General features: G+C 40.2%; 1 protein-coding gene across 1 annotated transcript in view; it reads left to right on the plus strand.

The window, feature by feature from the left end:
* The window catches only part of LOC105450745 (lachesin), an 85,390-nt gene that overhangs the window by 48,133 nt on the left and 16,991 nt on the right, over positions 1–20,266 (plus strand). Inside the window, exons 3-5 of the mRNA XM_011690732.1 lie at positions 5,697–5,803; positions 8,238–8,423; positions 17,584–17,667. Coding sequence (XP_011689034.1) covers positions 5,697–5,803; positions 8,238–8,423; positions 17,584–17,667 — 377 coding nt within the window. The remainder of the gene's footprint in view (positions 1–5,696; positions 5,804–8,237; positions 8,424–17,583; positions 17,668–20,266) is intronic.

Here is a 20,266-nt window from a genome sequence, read left to right on the forward strand (position 1 = left end):
AAGGAGAGATAAAAAACGAGAAAAATGAAACGAAGAACGCTGAAACTCGGCGAAACGACTTTGCGTCGGGAGTCGCCTTTGCGAATATTTCTTTAGTCGGGCGGAGGAGTTACGTGCGGGCGGTGGCTGTTGGGTGACGAGATTTGTAGAGTGTCTGTTTGCTTGTTTGGCCGTTTACTTTGGCCACTCGCGAAGGAGGAAAGTGCGTTTACAGGCGCGCGAGCGGAGCCAGGTCCAAGGGGATACGATCTTTCTCCCCGACGCGATGCAGGGTATTAAGCGTGTTGTTCGTAAAGCGTATATGGTGACACACGTCGATTTATTCGAGTATCTACAATACAAGTATCGAGTAGACGGTAGTAGCGAGTACGAGTATAATAGTATAACACATCGCTATGTTATTTCTATGCGTGCTTTCAGCTGTTTCAAGCCCCATTTAGTTCTATCCTTTGCAACAGTGTTCTATTATAAATAATAGGCAAATAATGTACATTGCTTTATACATAGTTCGCTATATTGACGTAAGTTCCGCAAGCGCAAAAAAATACAAGAAATTTGTATTAATACTTTTATCCAGTATTCCAATTTACGACTGTCATTGCGCGATATGACGCGCATATGTAAATGAGACTGTCATTATCAACGTATACTGAGTGAGCGCGTGCAAAGTGCATTCTAGCGCGACGAGTTAAACATGTAGTTAATATTACCTCAATTGATACGTTGCAGCAATAGTTTAGTCGGCACTTCGGATGCGCGATTACACGCGCGATATGCATGGATCGAGCGATACGCGAAGTTCATTTGCTATGAATTTCCAGCGCGATGAAAAATCCTGAAAAAAATACAAAAAGTACCGAATTATATTCTAATTTTAGCATATATTCGTAACACAATTTTATAAAATATAAGATACTATTTAATAATTAATTACATACATATTATAAAGTTAAAAAATTACTGAGTTTTATTAATTAAACCGATAACCTAATTAAATATTTTTACTCGGTTCAAAAATCTTATCGTTAATTAATATGTCATACACCTTAATTTACAGGAAATTAATATTATATGTTAAGTGTGAATGAAAGCAATATTTTGTAATAAAAATTGAAAAAAACAAATCTTGTAATTAATTGTTTCATTTAATAAAATTACAAAACAAAAGTGATACAAATAAAAAAAACAATTAATTCTCTGTGTAGGGATTAGAAATAATTTATCCAAATGTTACGCTTGATAATCATTAGCTAATAATCACTGATAAATGAATATTCTTCCAGGTGATTATTAGTATTGCGTGAATTTCATCAAATATGCTTTTGCATCGCTCGATGTGCGCGTGCACGAAATGATGCGCAAAATTATTGTCAAATAATGCTTGACCAATAGGGAGTAAATAATTGCGCGGTGCGATGCTATTTATGAGATAAATTGCTCAAATCACCGCGGTAATCGATAGTTTATTTTTCCTTCTCCCGCCATCAGTTTATTTTCCAACGTTTCGACCTGCATCTCTATTCGCGTATGCGTTTCATAGCAAACATGTTATACATACGCACGCTAAAAACGTTTGCTGTTATTTAACTAACAAATATTTATTAATTGAGAAAAAGACATACTTTAGCTTTTTCATAGAAAAATTGATGTAATAACATTTTAACGAATTAAAATAATTTAATTAAGTGTCTTCTTATTAACATTTAAAAAAAAATGGAAATTTAATTTGCGAGAGGGAGTGAAAAAAAATGAATGAAAGCTTCGCGCGATTTTCCGGGAGTGAACTATCTCTGTAACGGTATTAACGCGAAAAACGGTCCTCGAAGAATGGAAAAGCCCCCAGCGCGAAAATTACCCGAATTATCTCGAAATAACGACAGAGAGAGTTCACGGCGCCCGGGATTAATAAGACCGCTTGTTACGGCCAAAGGATCGCGTGTCGAAAAGCGAAAGCTATACTAATTCGACTACGAAACTATACATATCCGCGCGGCGAAGAATGTTACGATATTTAATATCCACAACAACTTATTTTGCCGACGGAAGTTCGATAATAAGCTACTTGCAATTTTCAACAAAGTTTCCGGATGGAAAACCGTTGGCTCTCTCCGTGTACTTTCCGCCGCAATGTTGACGAGTACGACGCGCGCGGTAAGTAATTTATGCCAGTAACTTTTTAATATTAATAAAATGCGCGCGATAGGGGTTATTGACAATTTTCTGGCTTTTCAGGTAATACCTTAAAACAACTTACGACTTACGCGCTACGATTAATTAAAAATCCAAAATAACATCGACGCATGTGAAATATGCATAAAGGTAATAAATATCTGGTATTCTTAATACTTTCGGATTTTATCGCCTCCACGAGATTTCTGTCTGTCGTGGTTTAGACTCTGTAATTTTCTTACACCTCTGATTATCTAATCATGCGCCGCGCTTGGCGTAAATTCATAATGAAATTTAAACGCAATATTCTCCATTACCGTGTTTTTCAAGAAAATTTCTTTTTCTTGAAAATAATTAAAACTGTGTGCATTGCACTATGTGGCGCTTTAATTGCGAACATTACTTTTGCGAAACAAATGACTGCGACCCCCCCCCCCTCCCTCCGGTTTATGTATTCCGGAGTTATATTTTAACTTTTAACGTGGTGCTGCTCATATCAAGCATAGCCGCTGGCGGTAGACTATTAAGTGGTTCACAGTAATTGTTACAATCATTCTTATTAATACTTGATCCAATTATTCCTGTTATATAAGATAAACACATTAAACTTGTCTCTTTTTCTTAAGTTCTTTTTTAATTCCTTTATTACCTACCTGGTCAGATTCTTTTCGTAGAATTTTCCTATTCCTCGAATTTTCTCCTATCTGTTTACACAATTTTTCATATTATTATTACCTCCATTCATACTCTATAATTCGCTTACAATCACATTTACCGTTAATTGCATTGACTATAGATGAAGTTGTCACATTTAGATCAGAGGGCATTACGAAAAGTCATAATTTACTTTAGAAGATAATTATTAATCAAAATTGCATGTCAAACTGCATTTTCGTTTATTTTACGTAGTCATTTTCGTTACATCACTTTTTAATGGGTTTTGAATGTCAATGTAATTAAAGATCTTTTATTACAGTCACAAGTCTCATTCAAACATATCGTTATATGCACGGAGTAATGAGAAATCGGATAATCGAAAATTAATAGCCTGAATTACAACGAAATTGTTTCAGTTCATACATTTGTCGCATTCTAATTAATTTCATATAACTCGCTATCCAAATAGATATGGCAATTTGACGAAACAATTTAAAAAAATGATCAATTTTAGAGATTTAATTTTGAAAATTTCTCTCTATTTAAACCCGTCGAATGAGACTATGTGCAATGTTCGATTAAAACGAAGGAAGTCGTAATGAAAGGTGATAATTAAGTTGATTACCGTAACTTAATATCGCAAATTTCCTCGTTCAACTAATAATACGCCACGTTTCTTCGAAGTTGTGACGATACTTGTTATTATAGAAAAGAAAAAAGAATCATGATTCGCATTTTCTTAAAATTAAAGACGAAACTAAAAATAAAATATATATTTAATTTTATAAATAAATGCGGAAACAGATGCCTGTTTTAGCGCGACGAGTATGTATTAAGTATTCCTTTTAATTTAATCAATTAACAGGCAAATGTTGCATTTCCATGACGTCAAGCTATCCGGGCAAGCCTCGCGTAGAGAGAATTGTAAAATAAAAAAAACTCTAAATCGAGTAGCTCATGCAGCACAGCTGGAACAGAAATTTCTGCAGAAGTATCATTGTCCTGTTTACCCCGTTGTATGCTGTGCTGCTGGATACTTTTAGCAAAAATTCATACGAAAATGCTATCGGGCGCGCGTGCATCTCGTTGGAAGCCCATTTGATACGGTATATTTTTCTATATACATTTATATATATATATATATATATATATATATATATATATATATATGATGTTTCTAGGCACACAGAATTCAAGTACCAAAACAGCCTGTTACGCGAGGATCGTGAAATATAAAAACAATAGTAATGTAAAGCCAGATCTTCTTATTTGCTCTCTGTAGAATCTATTTGCGCGAGAAAATGCATCCACGAGAAAAAGAGAAAGTGTGTGTGCCTCTCCCCCGCGTCGACTCGCCCCTCTCTCTCTCTCTCTCTTCCCATAGTGATCGATTCAATCAACATTTATGTCATCATTCTGTAAACTACCGGATAATCATCTCGACGCGATACTTTGGCTGCCGATTACAAGATTAATTCAATTCGCCCGTCGCGAGTCGTCGAGCGCGGCGTTCAGTTTTATCGACGGAACGTAAAAATCATTTGACGTTTACGCTCAAATTTGCATTTCGGCAGAACCCGGCATTTGCAGGGCTCCGCGCGCGCATAAATTATCCCACGCGGGCGGACGCGCCGCGTGGAAGGGGAGGAGGATGGAAAGAACGCGCGGAATTTGACGGGCAAAACTTTTAATACAAAATCGAGTATCTACATCTTCGCCCATTCTTCGCGTAGATATTTTCTGCATCCTTGATCTCTATCTCGTCGGCGAAGCAATTTATATGTTACGCATCGCAAACGTGTTTCGCCTTATTTCACGCGGCGGCCGCCGCGTGTCATATTGAGCGCTATCGTCTGTGTAGCGCTATTATTCATAGTGCAGCTGCGAAATAATCCGGGAATATGTGAAAAATATGAGAAAGTAAAAGGAGATGTATTCTGTTACGTTGTAGAAACGGTAGCGGTTAGCTATAATCGTGCGTGATGCAATATTTATGGCAGCTGCGTGCGCTGTACGCATAATTTCACATTAGGAAGATAATGGATAATGGAACGGTATGTACGTTTCCATCGCGCAAATTACGTTGTTACGAGATAAATAGATTTGAAACGATCGTATCTACATTAAAATCGCATTCTCTTTAAGTTTTAATTCGTAATGCAATTATTTCGAAAATTACATGAAAATAATGTAAAACAATATAACATAAAATTGCATTATATTTTCGTATAATTTTTTAAGTAAATAATACATTACAAATTAAGAAGTAAAGAGAACGATAATATTATATCAAATTGTATTATATTCGTCAATTTAGTTCAGACGCAACAGAATAATTTAATACAATTAATTAATTTTATTTCAATAATGTGTCAGTCGTACAAACCCCCATGGAATATTTAACAATTGCATAAAGATTACTGTTTTCGGTAAAAACGTGCACAGAGAGAGAGAGAGAGAGATATCTAATTACATGCGATAGATATTTCTTTTTTTTTAATTTTTGTAAATTAATCAATAATTATCGGCGGCCGCAGAAATCAGGCATGAAGAAAATATCCACAGCGTCGATCAATGTTGGCCGTGAATGTGGAAGTTTGCTCAAGTGGCGCACATATACGACAGCGTTTCTCGCTAATTCGACATCACGTCTACGCGTTTAATTTGCAGTCGCGAGACGCATCTCCGCGTCGCGCGGCGGTTCCGCCGAGTCGCGTAGCATTCATCCTACTGACGTTTATTCGCTTTCGCATAAAGTGCATTCTGCACGACGGCGAATTGACGTCGCTGTCGAAAAATTGCCGGCGGTGCGCGGTATGCAAATGGCGTATGTATTTTTCACGAACGTCGTACGTATTTTATCGTTTCAGGCGGCGCTTTTCAACCCGAATTCTCCGGCCCTATCACCAATCTAACCGTGCCACTCGGGAGGGACGCCACTTTCACGTGTCTGGTGAAACATCTAGGAGGTTACAGGGTACGTTGCATGAAAAGCGACAGCGTGTCTGTGTTGTCGTAACGCTCGCTTAACTTCTCGGGGTCTCACTTAACTTCTGAAAGGAGATGCGCCTTTAAAAAGTCATATCTCTCCCGCCCACAGGTTAAACTTTTCGCGGTACACGTCGCGAACATTTATTCGAAGTGTGCCGCGGTTATAATGTTGACACGGTCCGATAACTACCACAAAAATCTGGAGTGCAGAAGCAGGTACAAAGCGAGCGAGCGATGGCGGCATAATCGCACACATTGTTAGAATCGCTACGTATACCAGGCAACGGACATTTTATCCGCACATTTATCTGCACCTCGATATTCGTTGATAACTGAAAAGAAATTGAAGTTCTCTATAGTTCGAAAATTAGTTTTTATTTTCTACTAAAATAAAAAGCAGATCCGTAATGAGAAAAGGATCCTCGACAAGTACACGGAAAAGACATTTAGCGCTTTGAATAATCTATCTGTACGATTTTCGCGGACGCGAAAGTCGATCCTGATATCTGCAAAATTCTCACTTAAAAGCGGGAAACGAAGTCGAGAGGAATTTTTCCGCTCGGTTTGACTCGACTTTTCTTCTTCCTGCAAGGAACCCGACTTTCAGGGAACTTTTATCGATACACGTGTCTTTAAGATGATACGAGCGGCTCCTATCGACGCATCATTAACAAAATTTTTCGCGAAGCTGATTCTGCATTACGGATCGCGCTAATATCAATCACGCGCGGACGCGCGATTTACGGTGGAATAACTTGACGAGCGTAAAACGCTCTTAAAATTCTGCGCCGCAAATTCGCCGTTTTTTATGACGGCGAAATTTAATAATAATTTTATTACGCGCGTGGCCATACAGCCGGATTATCTTTTTCACGCATTATCGTTTTCTCTTTGCGCCTTTTGCAAATTGCATTACGCTACAGCGAGACAGAGAGAGAGAAAGAGAGAGAGAGAGAGAGAGAGAGAGAGAGAAGAGAGAGAGAGAGAGAGAGAGAGAGAGAGAGAGAGTCAGTATAACCGGCAACTACATTACGGTATAACCAGTTGCTTCTAGCCGACAGTACTATTTGCTCGTAGTCGGTCAGATACGCCCAGATGTGTAGACTAGGGCCGCTATCCATATCTGACGTCCGACGAAATTGTAAACTGTAGAATGGAATACACGATTACGTTTCACATCGGGCCGAATCTCTGCCGGCAGTTTGGCGAAGTAGAAGCGTAATATCAACATATCCGAAACGCAGTAATATATATTACATTCTCGAATTCATTCGGCCGCGTATTTCAGTTTTCGATCTTCATTGCGTGTCACAGATTGAGCAATTATTATTACCGTTAATTTAATCGCGCGGAACAATGAGGACATCGATTACGTGCAAATAAACGTCAACGCCTCGTATCGGTCAAATTAAAATGGCTTTCCAAAGCCGGAGAGTCATAATAATTAAATTTATGTGAAGCGCGCAATCGCGATGCGCTGGAAAATCTGTCGTTTGCCGAACGTATACCGCGAAAATCTCGGATCTCTTTCTCTTTCACTTCATTTATAATTCACTCGCTGAGGGAATCTGAAAGTTAAATCCGAAGAGTGATTGACTCGCAAGCGACCCGATTTTATCGATGCTTTCTTTAAGCGATTCTAAATCAAGCAACTGAGATATCTGCTGAACGATCTTTGATAAAGTAATTAATAATCGACGATGAGATCAAATCTCTCATGAAAGAAAAAACGTGAATCCCTTATCGTCACTTCTCCAAAAAACAAACACGACCGATCACCAGTAACCTTCTCGTGGACGATGAACGTGCAACGATATCCCCGCGATCGCGCAATATCGCGCGTACACAAACACATACATACGCACATACACACGAAAATAATAGCGCGACGCGCGTTCGGGCTTGCCTCTCTCTCTCTGCATCTTGTGCTTCTTTTATTACCGGTTGAAATGGGCGCGTATACGTGGCGTAATTGCGGACGCGGGCGGGCGCGCGTGTGCGTGCGTGCGCTCGCTCACGCTCGTTCGCGTGAAAATCGCGGGAGCTCGCTCCGCTCGATTCGGAATATTCTAAGGAAAATGCAAATACCGCCGAGAAGTTTGGCCAAGGGGAATCGCGCGTGTCAATCCGTGTGCGCGCGTACACCCGTGTGTGTGTGTGTGTGTATGTACGTATGTATGTGTGCGTGCATGCACACCTCGGGACAGGCATCCCCCAGCATCTGTTTGTATTCCGCAGTCGGATGCCTGTGAGGAAATTGCGGCGTCTTCGGCGAAATCCGCGGCGCCGTCACCGCGATTTCCGGCGCCGACACTCTCCCGCGCGTCTCTCCTCCCCCTTCCGTCTTCTCACCGCCACACTCCCTCCCCCTCCTCCCCCCGCCGCCTATTAAGGCCCCGATCCGGCGATTGATGTTCCAGGTCGGTTGGGTAAAGGCGGACACGAAGGCGATCCAGGCGATACACGACCACGTGATCACGCACAACCAGAGGGTGTCCGTGTCCCATAGCGACCACTCTATATGGAATCTGCACATCAAGGGCGTCCAGAAAGAGGACGGCGGCCTCTACATGTGTCAAATCAATACGGATCCCATGAAGAGTCAGGTATATACACCGCACTAAACTCCTTTAAATTAGGTCGATGTATACGGAGTAGTGATCAATTGATCGCGCGCATATTTCCACGAAACTCCGAGACCAATTCCGTGGAAATCGACGCTTCCCTCGTTCCCCAGGCGATGCCGTTCGTTGATTTCGTTTATTTATTGCACATACCTTGTAAATGTGAGCGGAAGCGCTTCTTTTTATAAGATCGCCCGACGTGTAGTACCGCGACGCTGTCGATTTATTCGCGAGCTATCTGACTGTCGACGTGTTGCGTAAATTAATCCGATCCCGTCGAAAGTTTTTTTTTTTCACTCTTTTCCAAACACGCTGTGCGCCTCAATTACGGAACTTTCTGCCGTTCGTTCGAATCGGGGGCGACGTCCGTTTCTCTAGCCGCGCCTTAAACGCTCGTCGCGTGAGCGTTAATGCCGACCGACGCGGGTAAATCTAACGAGGCACAAGTTTCGCGAACGATCGCGGGGGCATGCGAGAGAGCGACGACATCGCGGCAACGCCGGTGGTGGAAGTATCGTTAGGAAGTTCCCGAGGGAACGCTTCTAATAGCAGTTCGGGCGCCGTTTTAGAAACGCGCAAAGCCGCGGAAGGAACGCGCGGAATTTACTTAGGCGCGGAAACGGCGGTCTATTCGCCGCTTCGAGCATTTTCGGTAGTTACGATCCCCTCCTTCGCTCATTCCAACCGAAATGACAAGACCCCGGCTTAACTTTAGAATTTTCCAAAAGAAACGGCCCGGTTCGCTAAACACATTTGCCAGTTTTTGTAATTGTAAAAGATTTAAATTATATACACTGTTAAATCTATAATGTCAAACACTAAACGTTATGTAAGTCGCCACTGCTCCTTAATAAATAGTTATTTTGAACTAAAACAACGGAGTTAAATAATTTAAAGAGTTAAATCCCATTTTATTTAAAAATAACTGTATTCTTTTAGTTAACAATAACTATTTATTAAGTAGGAGCAGTGGCGACTTAAATAAGATTCAATTTGACACTATAAATGTAACAGTGATAAAATTCGTTGTACTTAAATTGTTATCTTTCTACAATCCTTCAGGTAAGTATTCTGGAGCTAATGGCGAGAATAACTTAATTGAATAAGAAGTTATTTACTTTCATATGTAACGTCCGTATTTTCCGTTAATACTGATCTCGATACTTTGCCTCGATGTGTAAGCCTGGATACATATAATCCTTGTTTGAAATTAGCCGTGGTAAACCAACAAACTCGGTGAAATAACTAATTGGGACGACCCTATCGACTGTATTCAGGTCGATAAAACATGGAGACCGGTTTGTCAGCGTACGAAAGGTCACATGATTTCGACGAGCGTAAATTTCACCCTCTCACATTATGTATTTATGTATATTTTACTACATATTTTATCTGATGATGTTATTATGCATATGTTACATAAATGTATTACGAAGATTTCATTTGGCGCGTTTGGGCATAATCTATATCGTAGATGGACTAAATAACGATAATTTCACTATTGCATTAAGTTTCAGTTATAAATCATACTAGATTTATTTCAATTTTAATGTGAAAAATATGGTTCCACAAAAATACGAATGAGTTCGAAACAATAACAACTTTTAGTTAATAACGACGTTAGATTAAAAACAAAGTTTCGACGAAAATATAATATTACTGCCACATGTGTACATAACCAATAAAATATATGTTCTATAAAACAATGGTAACGCGCGTAAATAAATATTCCACGCTGGTCGGCGACAATCGATTTTTAGGGAACGCGACTTCTCGTGTTCTTGCCTGAACTTAACTTCGCGAAGGATAACGGTTTTCCAATAGAGATTTAGTTCATAACATAACCAGCGAGAGATGTGAATCGTATCTCTCTCTTTTTTAGCATTTTTTATTTTCAAAATAATCTGAAAGAAATATTGTTCCGCGCATCATAAACGATTTTTCAATCAAAAGAAACAAATTGTTTTGCAAAAGTACCGGCTAAAAATGTGAAAATATTTGCTTATATATTTATTTATTTACGGAAAGAGAGCTTGTTTATTTAAAATCGACTTCTTTAATAGAAGTCCGAACGTAACACTCTCGCAATATTTGCACGTCGACTCTAGAATATTTTTGTGACTGATTGTAAGATAAGTACGGCAGAATTTGTATTTGTCTACATATCGCCAGATCTTTTTTGCATCGCTCGTCGGCAAACGCCGCGAAAATCGGTGTAAAAATATCGGCTAAAAATGTGCAAAACATTTGCTCACATATGCTTCATTTATTTGCGGAAAGAGATGCTTTGTTCATTTGAAATTGACTTCATTAATAGAAGTCCGAACGTGACACTCTCGCAATATTTGAACGTCGAATCACGAATATTTCTGTGACTGAGATAAGTACGGCGGAATTTGTATTTGTCAACGTAACGCCAGTATCGCAGGATCTTTTTTGCATCGCGGCGAACGCCGCGAGAAAATCGGTGGCGATAAGTTGCCGAACTGCCGAGTGAAACAATTAATCGAGCGACCCGCTGCCGGTGATCGCCCGCATCGATAAAGTGCCAAGATGCGCCCGAGTTAATCGATAGTTGCTCAGTTACAATCGGACCGCGTCCCACTTGGCTCACGCAATTAATCATCCCCCGGGCCTCAGTTTGCTAACTATCATTAACATAATCCATTGGTGTAATACGCGCGATCGTATTCACATTAGAACATAGGAAATCAGGAATATCTATCGAGAGAGGGGCTACGTTGCCTCATTAAACTTTCATTCGCGATAAGGGGCGAAATCTCTCTCTTGCGCTTAAAAATTATTGCCTACACCGAATCGCGATACGTCCTGGCGGCACTTCGCGGAAGAATTTTCCCCGACACTCAGAAGTTCGGGAGTTAAATTTAATCGTCGACAGAGAAATATCGATCGGGCTAGATGAGTTTCGAAACCACGTAATCTACCACAAACGTAACACAATAGCTAGCCGATAAATGTAATCTTGGTTTAATAACCAAGTTTACTGGTTTATTGGTTTATTCATGATAAACATCGCGTATCATTATTGTACTCATGTTTCCGCTTGAAACCTTCGAGCGACGTGAAAGCGAGAAAGCGAGAGAGGGGGAAATAGAACGGAGAAGAGAGAGAGATCTAAAGCTGCAGCTCAAACGGGGAGGCGGCGGCAATCGCTGCAGCCTCGTTTACACATCTTCGATACTTTCCGCCGCCGCCTGTAATCGTCGTCGGTGACGCGCGATAGCGAAACCGCAGGGGTATTAACCGCCTGCCGTCGAGCTGTGCCGTCGAGTATTAGCTGTGTGCCGCCGACATAACAATCTGTACAAGTATCGAAGGCATTTCGCCCTCCGCGTGCGCGCGCGGGCTGTAGCAGGCAGACCCGCGGCATACTTAACGAGCCCGGGAACTTAACGAGCCGTCCTCGTCAGTTCGGGGGTATGAACGTTTATGAACACCGCCTCAAGTAGCGCTTAAATCCTCCTCCCTCCCCCGCTCGCCTCCGACCCGTTTCGAGTTACGGCTGCGTATATAGTCTTATCAGAAAAGGATTGGAATATTAAGTCGCGTTTAACGACTGTTATACACGCAGTCGGCATGGTAATCGCCGTATAAAGAAATAAAGAAGATCGTCGCTCTCTTACTCCGTTCCCCGGGTTGACTTTCGAGTGATTTGAGCGACTGTTGAAAAATCGCAAGAGGTTAACGATTGAATCGAGGCACCGATTTATATTTTATTTTCTTTTTTTTTCTTCCGATGGCACACAAATTCACTTAAGGCGATGCTGAAAGGTCGGAATTACCGACACATTGCAACGATAACTTCGAAAATACTAAACGGAATTGAAATCGCTTTTATAAGATTGAAATAAAATGTAAGGAGGCGAGCTACGAATTTATAGTAAATTCATTAGAAAAATTCATTCAGAAAAAGTTCATTTAGAGACTCAATTTAGAGACACCGACTGACATTGAAGAGTCTGCTTTGTCGACCTCGTGCAAATTTCTCCGACCTTCCAGCATCGCCTTAAATCGAGCAACGACAACAGCCGAGTCTTAAAAATTCGCACGCCTCTCTGCCTGCATGAAATGCGCACGGTACACTGCACGGTTTAGACGGCAATTAGTCGCGCAAAAATTACGTGCTTTACGAGCGCTGAGATTTTTTTTTCTCTCGCGGTGTGAAAGACGGTTAACGAGCCACTTTAGTTAACGCGCGCCAGTTCTCTCGCGCCCGTCCCCTCGGATAACATTTGCGCGTTGTCTTGACGCGAGAGACCGGAGTCGACCGCGGTTGTCTGGTTGCTTTAAAGTAACACCTCATCCGCCTCTTGCCGGGCAAAGTGATACGGCACGAGACGCCGCGCCACTGGGAAGTCTGGAGATCTAATTTTCCGACATTTCGGATTGAATTCACGCGAGCCCCGCCCCTGCCAGCCGGAGTTTCCCTCTTTTCGCGGAAGGTGGAAAGCTGTAATCTTAAATAGTGCGCGGAGCGTAACATAGCGATGGCTGCCGTCGGTGAGACGGCGGCAGGTGCCCCGGCCGCTCTCCGATCTCTCTTGTCGTTCTTACTTTACGAGGCACTAAGCTAAATAACGAAACGCTCCGCGAGTAAGCGCCCCGACCAATCGTTCGAGGATTTTTCGCAAAAAGAACGAATGTAAAATTAAAACGAATAAGCTGCAAGAAGAGAGGGGTAAGAGATATGCCGCGGAAGATAAAAAGTTTATCTCTTGCGCGGAAATAGATTCTCTCGAAGTGAGCGTGAAATCACATTTTGCATTAAGATGCTGCACATTTTGTTTCCACAATCGAATCCACCGGCCTTCCGGTCGATTGAAAGCCTGTGATTATTATTATCTTATTATCTATCAGAGTAATATCTCGTTTCCACTGGCCCGTTCTCATATTGCGGCGTTGTTTTTGTCCGCTTCACGTTAACTCTTTGCCTTCTGTGAGACGAACATGGCTCGCCCGCGAGCGGTCAGGCTGCAACGATTTTGCCGGGGCAATTCTCCGACAAATTCGATTGGAAAAAAGTCGACATACGGATCGTGAAATGCGCGAAGAATAGTGATAGAAAATATATTGTAATAATTTATATTACCTCACATTTTATTAAATTTGTCACACATTAGATATTTCCATCATTATGATAATATAAAAATTTGATGAATATAGTTTAAGAAAAAGATATCCTTCGGAATGTTTTAAAAATTAAATGTCAAAATTTTCCGAATTTATTAACTGAATTAAAGCTTTTAGCCGATGATCGACGGGCGATAAATTGCCCTCTATAAGTAGATTAATGTTTCCACCGTTTAAAAGCTCTTTCTTTATTTCAGATCGCCATATGTCTTTCCACTTTCTTCCTCGTTCCCGCGCGCGATATATATCAACAGTTAAAACACGACCGTCGCCCTCGGCAAAGGATGCCGTCTCGCCTCTCGTAACTATATTTCCTCGCTCGTTGCCGAATGCGGCGGCACCCTTCGCGCGTCGCTTATAATTCCGACTGCGTGTCTGATAAAATTTACGTGTACGTATGGAGAGGCGTCGGCTTGCGCGCGCCGGCATGTGCGTCGTCTTTCTTGAAATTTCGCGTCACTTCTTCAAAGCCATCTGCATAATTCCGGCGCGACGGAAACGCACTGATTTAGCCGGGTAATTGAATCGAACCTCACGAAAATACTACCGCGCGTCCCTCGTGAATGTTTTATTGTCCTCGCAACGATTTCAGAACAAATCGTTGATTTCGTTCAATATAATATGTATTTACATTTGGCGTCAGTTAAAATTAATTACAATTAAATTAACTAAAGTCTCAGTTACGCACGCAGCTGTGTTAATTTTTAAAATAAAATATATAATCGCATCCTCACGTCGTACGCAAATGCTTAATTCGTTTATAATTTTCACTCGTAATTTTCATCACTGACTTTTATCGTGCGTGATATATCCCTGAATTTAACGGCGCATTGAATGATACCGATTCAAGTTAAAGACGAGAATTTTTTTTCTCGACGCACTATATGTACACTTTCCAGCGATTTATACTATAAGAAGAACGTGTAATCCCTCGTTTTATTCGCTTATACCGCTAACTATTACTAAACAATGTGTGGTTTCTCAATTATATTGTACTACAAGCCTGATTATGTTGAATGGAACTGTGCGCATACATATGGGTTAATAATGATCCTGCGGTTCGAATCTAGCTAACGAGGGATAATGAGTTTGCACGAACGTGTTCTTTGCGAATGCGTTTGCCCTATGATACATTCTGTGGATCCAAATAATTCTGCACACTGTCTGATCATTTTTTAATCATAATTAAAACATTAAGTTTTCTACGTTTTTTTTTACTTTATTTTTATGCTTTCAGAATTAATAATAAATCATTGTAGATATAACAATGATGCTTATTGAAATACGAAAATAATCTGTGCTTGTTACAAACACGAAAATTATCTGTGTGTATTTTATAAATAAATTCCGGACGTAATAAATCTGTTTATTTGATAAATAAATTCACAGTAAATTAATTTCCTTTTGTGTTAGAATAATTTCGGGACATAATAAATTTGTTGTTTATTTCACAAATAAGTTTACAATAAATTATTTTCCTTTTGCGTTAGAATAACACGATTCCTCGAGGGGAAAAAAAATCGCGGAAAATAGGTCTCGCAGATAAGAATCACTTCGCAGAATTCACGCGATTATACATATATTGATTCTGGAAAACAAAGATCGACCGATCAACGAGACGCGGATTCATTCACCGCGGACTGATACAGTCATTCGCCAGGGCGCGTAATAATTAATTTACGGCGCGCGGATGCGGAGGAAGGGAGTTTCATAATTCAGTGGCGACACGTACGAGTTTACGCGCTCGGGCACGTGTCTCGCTGCGCTCGTCACCGTCGTCGTCGTCGTCGTTGTCGTCGTCGTCGTCGTCGTCGTCGTCACGTTAGGTAGTAGGTACGCAGTTTGCATTCGTCGGGACTGTTTCTCGAGCGGTGCACGGTGCAGCGGCGGCGGCGGCGGCGGCTTGCCAGACAACTCGGTTATAACGATTGAAGTTTCGTCGTGGCGTGGATTACATCCTCGTAATTGCGCGCACACCTCGCGCCTTCGCGTCTTACGTGTGGAAAGAGGTGGGGGAGGGGGAGAGGGCGGGCGTCACGTGAGAGAGGGACTTCCTTTAAATCGAGCGAGTGAAACGAGAATTGAGGGGAAGAGTACGATGATGGATACGAAGGAGACGAAGGGGAGGAGAAGAAGGTCTTTGCACTTCGTACTGACGCCTCGCGGCTTGACGTACGAGCGCCGACAAAAGTCCCCGACGTCAGACATTCGAGGTTGATCCACCTCCTCGATTCTACCGCGCGCGCGCGCGCGCGCCTCCGCTGTCTTCAGTCGCTCGCGGGAATTATAACGCGATAGCGCCTCCGCGTGCTGATAAGCGTCAAATGCGTAGTTACCGTGTGTACGCGAAGCACTTTGCCGCGAAGGATTATTTTACACCCCCGGCGAGAAAATGTGATGTGCCGTACATCCAGATATTTTGACGACATCATGCAGGTGTTAACCTGGTTATCTCTGGGGCAATAAGTCATGGAGATTGTTGACATAGATAGCGTAGTTTGAACTTATAAGTATCCAGCGACTTAAAAATCTAGAATCCAATGAGCCTTCCGAATTCATCGAAATTATCAATAAATTCCTGTTTAATTTAATTAAGGGATTACATTGTTAAGCTTTATTATGAAAAAATAACGATGTTATTTAATTCTCTCTTATTACTGCATCGAAATTATATTTTTGACGACAAATGAGATAACATGAAAGCACACATTAATCGGTATGATCTCCGATAAAAACGGATTCTCTTTCTATATTTAGCAGGCAAATTAACCGGATAGATTAAACGGGGGCGATTTTTGGGCACGTGACTCACGTGCGACTATAACTCATATGCATGATTGTTAGGCTTCGCGGCGGGCAATAACGATCGCGCCGACTGTTAGTTATGATGTTTGGCCCTACCACGCGCCGTTAATTAACGAATAACCCGCGACATACACCGGCATCCGTACACTGGCAACGGCAGCAGGTTGCACGGCCATAATATGTTACCGGGCGCCGGGCTAAAGTATATAGAGCGAGATGCTTGTGAGATTTAGGGACGCTCGCGTTATTCCCTGCCTTATGGCACTGTATACTTCGTAGTCTACTTTAATTTACGAAAAGGAGAAGGAAAAAGCCGACGAATAAACTGCCGTTGCGAATTGCTTGTTACGTCCGGAATCGTATCTAATAAGTTGGTGGCGCCGCCGCGACTTCCTCCCAGGTGGAGGTTATTGAATTAATCTCGGAGAAGAATCTCCGACCGAGAGAAATCCGTTTGTTCTCATTAATTCCGCAATTTTATTTCGTGCCTATCTGCCGCGCATAAAAAACACACTCTGGTTATCTGAAATACTGTCTCCGCTAGGAGCACTGCGGGCCGCGACAAGGGAAATAAAGCCGGCTCTATGTCATTGTTCCGATTCGCTTGTTGTTATCAACGCCGCATATCAAATGAATCACATTCGCGACGCCGTGTATTGTATTAATGGAAAAAAATACGCTCTCCTCACGACGAAGCGTATATTTTGGAGGGATTGATGTTAGAAATATTACATAATTACACAGCCTTGACTGCGCGCGCGCGTCTCGCGTTTCCTCCCATGTTATCACCGCGAATTTCGTATGTATGTTAATTAAAGTGCGCGTAGCCAGTTGTGAAAAAAAACTTACCGTAGATGGGCCGCATAAAGCAATATTCAGACAGTTCCACTCGGGATTTTAAGCAATCTGTAATGGAAAAAAAGTTATTGTGCAATAATAAAAAGACGCCGAAAAACGAGCGAAAACGTAGTTATATGTTCATATTAAGAATAACCTAAATTGCGAATTTTTAGAATGGTTGAATAAAATAATGGAAGAGGAATAGAATTACATTTACGGTTTCAATTACCATAAAATGAAATAATACCATTGATAAAACAGACTTTGATTAGCCATTATTCGCTGAATTTAAATCATGATTTAATCATGATTTAATAATTTATTAACGCTGATCTATTTTCTCCAGACAGGTATGCTGTCTATTGTTGTGCCACCTGATTTCGATCCCGAAGCTACATCGAGCGATATGATGGTGGGCGAAGGCGGCCAGGTAAATGATCTTCTTTATTTTATACCGCTCTGTAATTTTGATTCTTGATTATCAAGAAAAAGCTTCTCATTATTTAACAACCTAAAAACTACTTCTCTGCACTGAGAGAAAAATTGTTGGTATTTGTAACTATATAATTACAAAGTACTATAATTATGATTACTACTACCATAATGTTATAGTAATAATTATACAATATACATAGTTTTATCAACAAATAAAACTTACTATATGTTAATAGTTATTATTACCATAAAAATGATTGCAATTATCATTATTGAACTATAATTTATAGTCATTTTTAGGGCTCAACTATATTTTACATGATTGCTCCTGAAAATGATTATAAGTTAAATAATTGCAACTATTTTTGTGGTAATAACAACTATAACGTATTAAGAGTTTTGATGTCAACTATATATATTTGTTGATAAAACTATACATATAATTATTATTACTAATATTGTAGTATTAATAATCAATAATTACAGTACTTTTAATTATAGTTACAAGTACCAAAAATTTTTCTTTCAGTGTAGTGATAAAATATAATCTTCCTTTTATTGCCGTTTAGAATACGACTCAAATTAAGTTCCTTCCGATCGAAATTAATTTTCGTCCCAATCTCTCAAAGATTCCATCTGCGTGCATTCGGAAATAAATTTGCGAATAAATATGCCAGGGGAAAGATGCGCCATAGCACGGCTAGGCCGGGGGGGTCGTTAAATAATTTACTCTACGCAGAAACCGTCATGAATAAACGACGGTTTATTGCTTACAAATGTGCTGATTTACGTGTGTAGTAAATTATCGAGCCGACGTTATATTCCGTGTGATTCATGTCGGAGAAATCTGTATCGGAAAACGGCAGTACGCCGCGAGTGTGCAACGGCTCGCGTCTGAATCCACAAATAGCCTGCAACTTCGCCGTCATTAATAACGCCTTAATTATGAAATTATTAGTAAATCAAGTTTATCGACAAGTTTATGACGTTTGTGATATTAAATTGAAAGTATTACCAACTCTTTGAATATCCTTGCCTTCCGTCTGTACACTAACGAATGTAGTATTAAATTAAATTATTAATTGCCGTATCTAGAAACATGTAAAATGTAAATTCAATTAATATATTTAAAAAAACTGATTATGCGATATGTTGCAGCGCACTTCATAATGTCATAGCGACTTCGTAATTGCAACTTGCAACACCTGTTGCAAGTGCTATTTCAACATTACGTTCATAAAACTTATAATTAATATTAAATATCTCTTTCCATTATATATAACTTCAATTGAAAATTTATAATTTCACGTATTTTCGAGCGGAAAGGAGGTGCACTTCTTCAATGATTAAAAATTGTTAAGGCGATGCTGGAATACCGACATTTGCATTCTAAATGGATAACTCCGAAACGACTGAACGGATTTAAAAACGCTTTTACAGGATTGAAATAGACATAAAATGTCATCGCGCTAGGTATATATGAGTAGTAAAAACGAAAAAATATTAAAAAATTACCTTTTTTGGGGATCATAACCTGTCACTTGACGTAAACATTTTATTGGTACAAAAGTTCTGTAGCTCATATGTACAAAAAAAGTATCTAACGCGCATCGGATTACTTGCATGAATAATACAAGACGTTTTGAGCTACGATTGGAAGCATAGAAAAAAAGTTGTTTATTAGAATGCAATTTGTGGTAATTCGTACGCTCGGCTAAAGTAAAGACAGCAAAAATTGCGTCTGGCAGTAAGTGTCGGATTTTCCAAGAGATGGCACTTCAATTAGTTAAATAAGAACATTCCACGTGTTTGAGTGAGACCAGAAGATATTGTAAGAAGTTCAATTTAGAGATACCACTAACACTGAAGAGTCTACTTTATCGACCTTGTGCAAATTTTTCCGACCTTCCGGCATTGCCTTAAATCTGAGAGGCATGTTTTCCATACTGAAAATTGCAATGTTTGATGGAATGCACGACCTTGGGAAAATTTTTCTGGGGGATGCGGTTTGCAGCGTCATAAAGTTTAAATCTTTCTTTTTAATTTAAAAAAAATGCAAGTTGCTACGATTTTTTTTCGCAAAGTTACAGCATTTTAAATTAACCCTTGTATTTTTTTCATTATGGTCAGCATTACTCGATGTGCATCATAGGACGATTGGCGATCATGCATGGTTTTGCACATTGAGTGCAGAGCGTGTGTAAAACATACACACAGTGTGCAAAATCCGATCGCCAACCTTTCTTGTTATGTACTCCTATGTACAATCGAACCATAACGAGAAAAATACAATGGTTAATTTAAAGTGCTGTAACTTTGCAAAAAAAAATAGTAGCAACTTACTTTTTTTTTTTTAAATTAAAGAGAAAGATTCAAACTTTATGACGCTGCAAACTGCATCCCCGAGAAAAATTTTCCCAAGGCCGTGCATTCCGTCAAACAGTGCAATTTCCAGTATGAAAAACATGCCTCTCAGATTTAAGAGTTTATAGTAGTAAGGATGCATTAAACTTAAAATCGTTACAGAGTATCTTAAAGTATCTCTTAAAAATGCCAAAAATTAACTACTCTTTGATTTAGCACAGTGCCACACT

Source organism: Wasmannia auropunctata, unplaced genomic scaffold, assembly GCF_000956235.1.
Source record: "Wasmannia auropunctata unplaced genomic scaffold, wasmannia.A_1.0 LD336056.1, whole genome shotgun sequence".
In the NCBI taxonomy this organism is placed as follows: Eukaryota; Metazoa; Arthropoda; class Insecta; order Hymenoptera; family Formicidae; genus Wasmannia; species Wasmannia auropunctata.